Genomic DNA, 11,355 nt, shown 5'->3' on the forward strand with positions numbered 1-11,355 from the left:
TGCCGTTGTCTTTTACAGGAATACAATCATTGCGTTCTGCCAGTGCTAACCTATTAACCTATGAAACAAACTCAGAAAATAACAAAGGAGCTTGAAAAGAAAGTAAGGACCGTGCAACGAGCGAGGGAATAAATAATGCGTAGCGAGGAAAAAATATGCGTAACATTAAGAGACAGGAAGATAGCGGTGGGATTTAAGAGCGAACGGGGGTATACCCGATGTTCTAGCTAAGTTTAAGAGAATCAAATATATGGAATTGGGCAGCTCATGTGATGCGTAGTGGAGTTATTAAAGCAACAGAATGGGTGTATTAACATCGCTTTATTTCCAGGTGGCTGGCTTAGATGACAGGTCCTCTAAGCAACCAACAATGCATGCCCTCGTAATCGGCGTTTGTTTTCCCGTTTCTTCATTGGCCCGATCCAATCAGGAGTGCACCGAGCCTGGCTGCGGCATGAAATCGCGTTCCGGTGTGAATCACATGGATCACAAGGGGCGCGGCATGCGACTTACAACGCCCGGCCGAGGGTTGTAACAGTCGCTGTCGGCCCAATCGGAGTAGTCGCAGCTCGTCCACGGCAGTGTCCCGCTGAAGGAGTAGACGAGATAGAGCAGCGCGTAGCCCAAGATCACGTTGTAGTACAGGCTGATGAACGCGCACGCGTACACCATGGCCCAGCCCACGCCTGCGATGTGATCGGCGATGCCACTAACGTTAGTTTCGTAATTTCGGAGCAAACAGGGTTCGCAGCAATCACAAAGGTACAGGCAGTTTCGCGAAAGAGATAAGTTGCCATCCAGCCGAATTTAGCACAAAACTACACCCCCCTGCTTGAATGAAAAAAAACTTGACCTCGTTCGGGGTTCGAAGCCGGTACCAACGCCCTAACTCACGAGCGGTTGCTGTCTGTTCGCTTAGAGTCGTCGACTCTGCCATCTGTTAACCTCATGGTTAGCCCAGATCGTAGAGCGACCTCACCGGGAAGGTTTTGGTGTCGCAAGTTTGATCCCCGCGGACCAGGAGTAATTTTTCTTCAACTGCGAAACTTTCTTTCAGAGGAATACCGGTAACGGGGCGCGTCGATTCTTTCTAGCTTCGTGCTATATTTTTGAGTGGATGGTGTATATATATATATATATATATATATATATATATATATATATATATATATATATATATATATATATATATATATATATATATTATTATTATATTATGGCATGGCTGGGCCGTCGCCCAACCATGCCAACGCCTCAGCCAGAATAAAATAAACACTTGCATGTTTTCTTTGTCCCTTTTTCTTTTTTACCGACAGAGGCGTCGGCGAAGGTCCAGCACAGCACTGTATTGAGTTTTGTTCGTTCTACACTGCGTTCTACACCCAGCTCACGTAGTTACGTCACTAGGTCGCTGCTGTCATATATAAGCGGTCGCGCGCACTCTCACCCTTGGCGAGAGGGAATCCGCCGAAGGCCCTGGCCTGCGCGTTGCTGGCGAATTGGCCCAGGACGAGCTCCAAGTAGTACATGGGGCGACCCAGGATGAGCATGAGGACAATATACGGCACCATGAACGCCCCTGTGCACGGAAAAGGAAGAAAATCACAGCGACTTGCTACTGCGTTGAACGGATCAGGGGGTAATATACCTAAGGTCTTGTGTTACCGACCCATCGCGAGAGCATCGGACATGTATTGCAGTCCGCAATAAAGAGCGTCATTTGCTTTAACATCCTGCCGGATGTTCGCAGGCGCGCAAAGAGCAGACAAGTGCTGAACTAGCACTGGTAAGAATTCTTCAGAATTGATTTTGCCTTTACCGCGCATTTATAGCTCAAGATATAACCCCCATCGCAATACGAATGCTGGCACAAATGTGGCACACGTCCAAGTAACCCTGCCAAATCTCTGTCAACAAAAGAGTGCTGACTTGCGCTGCTTGACAAGTCAAGGTCAGCACTCTTCGATGTATCGAAATAGAGCAACAGCTTATAGGACGTCCGTTTCCTTCGGCATGTCCAGTCGAACGCACCATAAGGGACTGCGTCAAAACTGCGGTATCGCTTTCGCTGCATGTTATGTACCGACCTCCGCCATTGTCGAAGGCCACGTACGGAAAGCGCCAGACGTTGCCCAGGCCGACGGACAGGCCGACGGAAGAGAGGATGAACTCGATCTTGTTCGACCACTTCTCGCGCTCTACGTCCGCCATGGCCGCGGTCGGTCAATGTAGCTCGACAAGATGGCGGCGGGACGCTGACGCCGTCTTTGGCCTTGCGTCTCCGGCAGACTGCAAGGACGCCGCGGAAACGGGGTCTTCACCGTGACCGGCCAAAACGCTGCTGCTGGACGGGTTTCGACGCAAGGTGCTGAATCGCCTGCCTGCTCGAATTGATGAGCGACCAGCACGGAACGCACCGCTGAAAACCACGAGCGCTTCTTCTTCTCTGTGCGCGGTGCTTTGCCAGCGCGATGATCAGTGAGCGATGATGAACGTGAGGTCAAAAATAATAAAGACGAATGCGGTTGTTGTTGTTTTTTCTTCAGGCCTAATTGCGATCAACGAGAGAAATCCAAACGACAAGCTTATATTTAGAAGTACACAGCAAGGGTCACCTGCACTGGCAGTTGGTTTCTACTCCAGCAGTTTGCAAAATTCTGCAACGGTGATTGCTCTTGGCTTGGTCGCTGAAAATTTGCAAGTTTGTGCAGTCAACAAATTATACAGTTTCACATTTTACAAAGTTTCATAATATCAACTAACCGTGTGTAATACGTATTCAATGAATAAATGTGCAAGAAAGCTGCCTCGGCTTCGAACCGGCAGCAAAGACGAACATCGATTGATCCCAAGGACGACGCGCGTGCCCCCAGGATTTCCAAAGAGAATTGGTGAGGGAGGAAGTGATACAGAAAGTTTAATGTTAAGAAAGGCGTGCAGAGGTCTGCCTGAGGTGCATTCCTCTAGCCAGCTCAGAGAAGCTGGCGAGATGAATGTATACCTCAGGCAGACCTCTGCACGCCTTTCTTAACATTCAACAGAAGCTGGCTAGAGGAATGTACTTCAGGCAGACCTCTCTGCACGCCTTTCTTAACATTCAACTTTCTCCTCCTCCTCCGCGTTAGAGTAAAGAGAGGAGAGACGAACAAGATGGACGACGATGATGACGACAGAAGGAAGAGCCAAGACACAAGTATACTCATAGCGTAGAGGCCATCGACCGTAAAGGCCTGGATGGGTTGCAAACTAGATTGCCCGAATATACCACCCGCTTGGGAACTGTTTTCTGTCTAAACAGGCATATACATTCGCATCGCACAGCTCAACGTCTGGAAGCTCAGCGCGACGCATTGAGTGCGTTTAAGGACGTGTAGGCGCCACTCTCCGCCTAAGTGGCATGAGAACGCACGTGCGACGGCCATAGATTGAAAAATGGCCTATTCCAGTGTTGAATTGCTGGGAAGGAGGTCTGCGCGATTCGGCACGAGCCGAACGCATGATCGACCGTCGGACCTAGTTAAAGCAGTCGGCGTACTAATCGTCTATGGCCTAAAGACATATATAACACTGCTTCTTTGATGCTCGAGCTTATTCACGTGAAAGTTGAATTATCTACAGCACCTAAAAAATAATGAACGCAGTCGACACCAACTCCTATTACCAAAAGTGCAAAGATGGTCGACCTACCTTAGAATATTTAGGAATTTTGAGTTTGAATAACTTGAATTCTAATATTTGATGTCTTGTCACACACAAAAAAAGAAAGAAAATCAGGCCTCTAAACCCGCCAGTGGCCGCATATCGCCCCAGGTCTGTTCGCGCCGTTGCGTGCGTGCGTTGCACTTTTTGTTTGGTTAAATTTATATGGACACTCCAGGCGCATTTCTGTCGTCGCCGTCGCCGTGAGGTTCTGTATATAGTCGAAGGGCGATAAAATCGTCGCCGCGCGCCGTATGCTGTATGCGCGAGTGAAAGCGTGCGAAGGTGAGCCGGCGATCGCGGCACAATCTCGCGCACGCAACGGACGAAAGCGGGGAGGAAGCGTGCCGCTTTCCATCTCGCGCAAGGCTTCGGGAAGAGGGGACTCCGCGTTCTACTCCATGCAGCCCGGGCTGCCGCGTGCGCCCGGGCCGCTGTATTTTGAAAGCCATTTGCGACTGGTACAGAGACCGCGCCGCGCTGTGTTTTCGCGGTCTTAGTTCGTGTTGATGCTAGCTACAGCACGAAGGTCAATTCGCTCGCTGCTGCCGCGTTTTGACAGCGAGTTTCCGCGGTCATCGAGTGAGATGCGCTTATGTCTGCTTCTGCGCGCGTGCCACCATGTTCGTCAATTTAGTTAGCAATTTAGTTAGTATGTCTATGTTTACAAGTATTGTTGGGGGCGAGGACTTACGAAGTCGCCATCTGTCGGAAACAGCTCCTTGCATAGTATGAGGAATAACGCCGCGCGCTTCTCACAGGTTTGGCTTACGGCGCTCAATAAAAACACCACGCGGCAGCCTTCCTAGACATATCTGTAAGTACTCTCAAAACGAGGGAAGTTTCTTACTGTCAAAATAATAATCTTGGGCAAACTGAAAGCATAGAATCGTTTGCAGACGATATCTCTATACCGAATATGTACAGTGAGCACCACTGCGCGCCGTCGCCGTGATGGAATACGTCTCCCGAACCGGCTTCTTGCGTGAAAGGTAGCCAAACGCTGAGAGTAAACTATCCGAAATATGTTCTTATAATGGGCTGTCTGTATAACCGAATGGATCATAACAGAATGAAGCCTTAACAGAGCGATTGCACGGGTTCGCAGCGACCGACTGCGCGTAGATCTGCATGCATGTCCGCGCACAATGTTTTGCTTTCGCTGCGAGCGCGTTTTCGTACCGTGCCGTGAGCTTTAGCCCGCAGAATATGAGCATTTGACAGTACACAAGCAACCATTGTTGCGTGGACGCTATCAGTGCTGTTCAAAATAATTTCGTTATAGAGACTTGGACGCCTACTGCGACTATGATGTGCCGTCGCGACGATTCAATCTTTTTTTTTCTTGTAAATTCTTGGACGTTTTAATATTATTTCTCAAGTTGCGTCGCATGGTATGTTTATCGGTCTTCTCAGCGTGCGATTTCATGCCGCTTCTTTTTCGTAATCCAGTACATTAATTCATAACACAAACATGACCATGTGTCATGCCTTTTTTAAATGTTTCTTACCGCTCCGTTTCTATTCCAGTGAAATTGCCAGAATCTAGCATCAAGAAGTGCATAGACCAAATAAAGCGTCATGAAATTAGCCGGGCAGCGGGCGTGGGCGAACGTCTCAGTGCGCGTTTTCTGCCACTTACCGAACATCGCAGTCCTCACTCCGTAGCAGAAATCTTCCTCGCGTCTGTGCTAGCTGCATGCCCGAGTTCTAGCCGATGGCTGTTTGCCGGTTCTAAGTCTCGCGAGCCACGCTTTGCGCAGCTTCTTGTCCTGCGGCTACCTGTGAATAAGGCTGACACCACGCTCCGTTGTGTACGTCCGGCACTGCGGCACCGAACAGTAGTAGCCTACCATGCTGCGCGCCTCCAAAAGCAGCCACCACCTATTATAGTATTTTCAAATGCTGTCAGGCAGATACCCAAGGCGGGAAAACCTCACCAGCTAATCAGAACCGCAGCGCAGGTGAAACTTGAAACTTTCGTTTTCAGTTCGCTTCGGCGCTTCCGAAGCAGCCGACGTGATGACGTGATCCCTCATGCCACGTCACGCCGACGGTGGCGCCAGCTCTTCCAATCGTGGAGCTCGCCCCCGATACGGCTGATTAAACTATACTATGCTTACTTCGTATCCACAATTTGCTATCGCAATCGATGCTTCGCCTTTCTGGCGAAACTGTTACTTTATTTTATTGCGATAAAAATTAAGGGACAATCCAAGCGCTTTTCTGCCCTCACCGTCAAGTTCCACATATATTAAAGTATATGTTGCTATATGCCATGCCATGCTATATGACATGCGTTATATAACCACGCCATTCTATCACTGAAGCTGCTCATACCAGGTTTTACATTCTTGACAAAGTTATTCCTCAGAATTTCGAGAATGGTAGTCCACAAGCAAATGCCATGAACCGAAACACCCATGGCGCATACCTTTTATCCTAAATCTTCTCAGCCTTAAATATTAAAAGTGCGAAACAATAATAGAGCTCAGACTTGAACACGATGTAAATTTATTGGCGCGGCTGTGCATTACTCCAGGGACCGGCCGAGGAAAGAGGTTTGAAACATACCAGATATGAAAAAATGGTGATAAATTCGCTATGAAAACGTTCACTTTGATTAATAAACATAAACGAGATTTTCAGACGGCAGGGTGCAGAGGACCCCTAGCAGGCTAGCACAACGGTTCGCTTTTACTTAGCTTACCTTTACTTAAATACTGCCACTACAACTATAACATTCTAACAGGTTGCTATCGCATTCATTGCTTCGTCCTTATGGCGGCACCATTTTTCACAGGTTAAAGAAGCGGGGGGGGGGGGGGGGCGCAGGAATTGCGCACAAATTAAGTTGGGGCCAGCCGAGGCAGCGCACTGCTGTCACACGAGACAAGTGCCGCAGTATAGTCGCTGAAGTCCGCCGATTTTTGTGATAGCAATTAGACGGACACTCAATGAGCGTTTTCGCGGTCGCAGTGCTATCGCGGGTACGTTGGAGCGTGCTCTAGCAGTACGCTATATATTGGAAAGAGATAGATTTCATTGCGGAAACTGGGCCGGGATCTTGCAACGGTTCGCTTCAGAAACGCTATGAATAAGATCACGCCAGTCGCAGGCGGCCTCGCTGGTAACACGGCATGTGTTGTACTGGAAATTAAGTGATCCGAGTTTCGGATGCGCGCGTCACAGAGATAGACAGAACGATCGTTGAATAAATAACGTAGGCCGAAGGCTTCATCTCCTTACTGCCGGGGTGACGCCAGAGGGAGAATCATCTATCCAGGATTCTTTTAGGCCACCAGACCAGACCGCGCTCGTTTATTCGTTGATCATGTATAGTCAACCACAAAATTGTACAGAACCAGAGATCAGAGGGAAAAAACTGAATACCAGCGCAGTCTAGTATTAGTATTTACAGCTTCTACTAGTATATATGAACAGCACTGTGATCTTCGGTCTTACTGACTACCGTTATATGCTGCTCGGAAATTGAACGTTTTCAGACATCCCGTAGTCCGTAAACTTTTGTGGTTGACTGCACAATTCAGGCGAATTTCCGCCGTCGTCATGGGCTTCGCCGTAATTGAATTCTGGGGTTTTACGTGCAAGAACCACGATTTGATTATGAGGCGCGCCGTAGTGGGGGACTCCAGATTAATTTTGACAACAAGGGGATATTTAACGTGGCCCCAATGCACAGGACACGAGCACTGTTGCGTTTCGCCCCCATCAAATTTTGGCCGCTGCGGCCGGGATTTGATCCCGCGACCTCGTGCTTAGCAGCGCAACGCCATAGCTGCCAAGCCACCGCGGCGGATCGGTGTCGCCGTGATGTTCCCTATAAAGTCGACGTGCGATAACATTGCGACCGCACGCTGTGGGTGCGAGTGAGAGAGAGAAGTGGTTCTTGTGGGAAAGGGCGAAAGGCTCGCACTACCTTCTGCAAGCCATGCGGGGGCACGGCTTGCAGAAGGTAGTGATCACGCAGGGTGAGGGAGATGGGATTAAAAGAAAGAGAGGCTAGGAGGGAGAAAGGTAGATGGTCGTCCGAGCAGCATCAGAGCAGCCCAGCCGGGAGGGCCCAGTGGGCTCGACCGGAGGAGCAGGCTGGAGGTAGACCGTATAGGAGGTGGCCCAGTAGAAGTGAAGTAGTGGCGGATCAGGAAGCCCGAGGTGTTGGGATGGCCGTTAGGCCATCCGTCTTTGTAGAAATTTCCTATAGTCTCGCCGAGAGCCCCGACGAGTCGAGGTACTCGACGACACTTAGCAAGGCTGGTAGCTGATTACGACAGGGGAAGAGGATATCTTCCTGTCGTGAACATGGGAGCCCCAGGCGGTGGAACTCTTGCAGAAGTCGGCCGCGGTGCTGCAGGTGAGCAGGGCAGGCCAGCAGGAGGTGCTCCAGAGTGTCTGGTTCACCACAGGAGACACAGGCTGGCGAGGTGGCTTTCCCAAGGCGGTGCCGGCGGGCTGCCGTCCAGTAGCAGCCAATTCGCAGTCGGAGCAGCAACGAGGCATCCCTTCGTAGGAGGCCGTGCTGTGGAAGAGGCAGTGGAGGCCGGCCCAGGGATACCCGTTTGTCCGGGTGGCAGGCGATGATGTGCCGGCGCAGCCTGTGTCTCGAGAAGTTTGCGGCCGTTACAGCAGCGCTGAGGGGGACGCTTGAATGGTGCGCACTTTTTGCAACAACGTCCGCCTCTCCATTGCCCGGGATCCCCACGTGTGCCGGTAGCCAATGCAGGGATAGTGAGCATCCTGCGTCCTGAAGGGCCGTCAGTCTTGAGAGCAGCGCAACCCCATGGCTAGCCCTGTCAGGGTTCTGCAGGCAGAGCAGCGACGCCTTGGAGTCGCAGAAGATGGCTGCCGGGATCGCTAGTAGCTCATCTGCAAGTAGGTCCACAGCAAGGTGGAGTCCTGCTAGCTCTGCTGCGGTAGAGCTTGCATGTCCCGGTAGACGGCACAGCTTGCTCTTTTGTAGGGCCGGTGCAACGCAGGCTGCTGTGGATGAGCCCGTCTCCGGTATCACGGATCCATCGACGAAGATGTGAAGGTGGTCCCCAAGTCTCTCTTGGAGGAGAGAGGCTGCCGTCTGCTGTAGGGCACATGCTGGGGAACGGTTCTTCGAGACACCTGACCGCTCCGTCGAAATAGGGATTGGTGGCCGATGTGGTGGACGATGCTGTACAGCGTTTGCAGGCGTGTCCCCTACGAGTTCCTTATAGAGGCCACATAGCCGTCCCATGTGTGATGCTGGCCGGGAGCGTAGGCGGGTCAGGAGTGTTTGACCATCTGTGGCATGGTGTAGGCGATCAATGTGTCGTAACCCCTGTTGCAGGAAGAGTAATGACAGGGGCCAGGCACCTGCCTCAGCCAAAGTGGCGGCCACTTGTGAGGTTCGGGGAACGCCAAGTCAGAGCCGAGAAGGATGGTGGCTCATTTCGCGCGCGCGAGGGAGGAAAGCGGGGAGGAACCGCCGTCGTCCATCGTGCGAAAGGAAACGAGGGGGAGGCGTAGTATTCCGGCGACGGATGCGTATGGCGCGGGCCCTACTTTTACGGGCGATCTCAGATGAATAGAGTCTAGGCGCGCCGAAGGCTGGTGGGTTCGTGTATGCTGTTCTCGCCGCTTAGTACGCGTTGAAGCGAGAGGCTGCACGAAGGGCAATTCACTCGCTGCTGCTGCCGGTGACCCTCATGTAAGTTTTGACAGCCAGTGTATGTGTAAACACATCAAGCGAGATGTTTGCCAGTGCGCGCGTGACACCATGCTTAATTTAATTGGTTAATTAGTAAGCAAATGTTTGCAAGTTTTCCCTGCCGATAAAACTATTATTAACCTCGTATAGCTGTCCAATATTTTGCTATCGCAAGCGATGCTTCGCCTTCTGGGCAAAACTGGGATATTTTCTCTTTCCTCCGTTGTTGGAGCTCGATCACTGGATCAGCTGCTGCTGGGAGGGCAGGCCGAGAAGGCAGATTCCTTGATGCGCGCTGACTGCTCGTATGCCCAACATGATGAAACGCGTACTATAGCGCGGGAGGTGAGCGGCGGTGGTGAGCGCGCGGTAACAGTTACCAAGCACTCGCTAGCTCGTGTGTGCATGTGTATGGGGGGGGGGGGGGGGGGGGAGGTAGCGCGTCTCCTCTACTCCGTCCGTGGCTGCGCAGCGTGTCCGCGCGGCTGAGTCCATACACGAGCCAATGCGCCGTAACTTTTAGGTAATCTGCGGCGGGTGCAAACTTTCGGGGAACCGAGATGGCTCGTCGCTTCGTACGCGCTGCTTTCCCGAGCGCCTACCGTTAGAAGTCGCACAATCTCGTGTGTCGAACACACGTTGAAGCGAGAGGCAGCCTCAAGCGTTCGTTTCTCGATGCCAGCGCTCTTCATCACGCCACCGTTGCGACAGTGATCGTTCGCGGTCATCGAGTGAGATTTGTTCATTGTTCATGCCTGCCTGTGCACACGTAAAACCATGCTTGCTAATTATTAAGCGAATGTTTATTGCAATTTATACGGCTGATAAAAGTACCTTTGCTTCATGTAGTCGTCTAATACGTTGCTATCAATGCCTTCATTACGACATGGCCATCAGAGTTCTGGTGTCGGTTTGAGTATGTGGGGGCGGGTAATGATGAAACCCTTGTATATGCTTGCTGTCTTTGCTAAATCATCCTTCTCCCACTTGCAACCGGTCAGGCTAATGTGTTACGGATCGCCCAAATGATGCCGATAGATTAGACACGAACCGTACATTTCAGTGACCACTGCCACCGCAAAATTTGGTTCTCAGTCTGCTGCTAAGCCGCGGGGAGCGATTCTTGTGCTAGCGATGGTCAACGAAATGCACAGTTCGTCTCCGACCACGCAGCATCTTTTTCGGCGATCCGTAACATGAAACGTGTAGTTAGCATGACCATGCACTTCGTCAATAGCGTCGGACTCGGAACACGTCAGGAAGACATCGCGGACGGACATCCGCCAATACAAAAGCAGGAAGGAGGACAATACTTTGGTCCTCGGAAATCGTCTTCGCAAGGTACACCCCGGGTGAAAAGGCCACCTCATTTCGAGGCCTCCAAAGAGATTTCGGACATTCCAGGAAGATTCAGGAAAAGAAGCAGGCATGAAGAGGGTACACATGTTCCGCCAGAGAATTCCGAGTGTCCTCCTCTAAGCATTTCAGTTCACGAGAGAGAGAGATAAACGGTATGGGAAAGGCAGGGAGGCTAACCGGACGAGATTCTGGTTTGCTACGCTGCACTGGGGGAAGGGTAAGGGAAAATGAAAAACAGGAAAAACAGCACCTGCACCCAATGGTTTGTCTATGAATGCATTAACAAATTTGCAGCATTTCTTAAGTGTAACAGCGCCAGGGTAGCTGAGCACAAGCCACGCTGTCAATGTCGGATCACTGTCAGTTTTACTTTGCTGAACACCGTGAGAACGAATAAGACTATTCTGCAGGTCTGGCCTAATTTGAGTGGTACTGTTTGCCACATTGAGAGTGGAGACTCGAGCTATCCATTGCCAATTTTTACTGCAACACGTACTAGCTTCCACAACAGCGGTTTCAGTTAGCGGCTGTAAATGCATCCTGCAAATCTGAGGGATGCAAAGTTATTCCCGAGGAGCACACACCTACAAAACTGCCAA

The 11,355-nt window shown here is 50.9% G+C and overlaps 1 protein-coding gene across 1 annotated transcript; it reads right to left on the minus strand.

Moving 5' to 3' along the window:
- Positions 1 to 173: 173 nt before the first annotated feature.
- On the minus strand, positions 174 to 2,583 carry LOC142558210 (sodium- and chloride-dependent neutral and basic amino acid transporter B(0+)-like). The gene is made up of 3 exons (XM_075670368.1): positions 2,088 to 2,583; positions 1,448 to 1,579; positions 174 to 686 (listed from the first exon to the last, which is right to left on the minus strand). The coding sequence occupies exons 1-3, from the start codon at positions 2,209 to 2,211 to the stop codon at positions 487 to 489; spliced, it is 456 nt and encodes a 151-aa protein (XP_075526483.1). The 5' UTR covers positions 2,212 to 2,583; the 3' UTR covers positions 174 to 486.
- Between the last annotated feature and the right edge of the window lie 8,772 nt (positions 2,584 to 11,355).

Source organism: Dermacentor variabilis, chromosome 9, assembly GCF_050947875.1.
Source record: "Dermacentor variabilis isolate Ectoservices chromosome 9, ASM5094787v1, whole genome shotgun sequence".
Lineage (NCBI taxonomy): Eukaryota > Metazoa > Arthropoda > Arachnida > Ixodida > Ixodidae > Dermacentor > Dermacentor variabilis.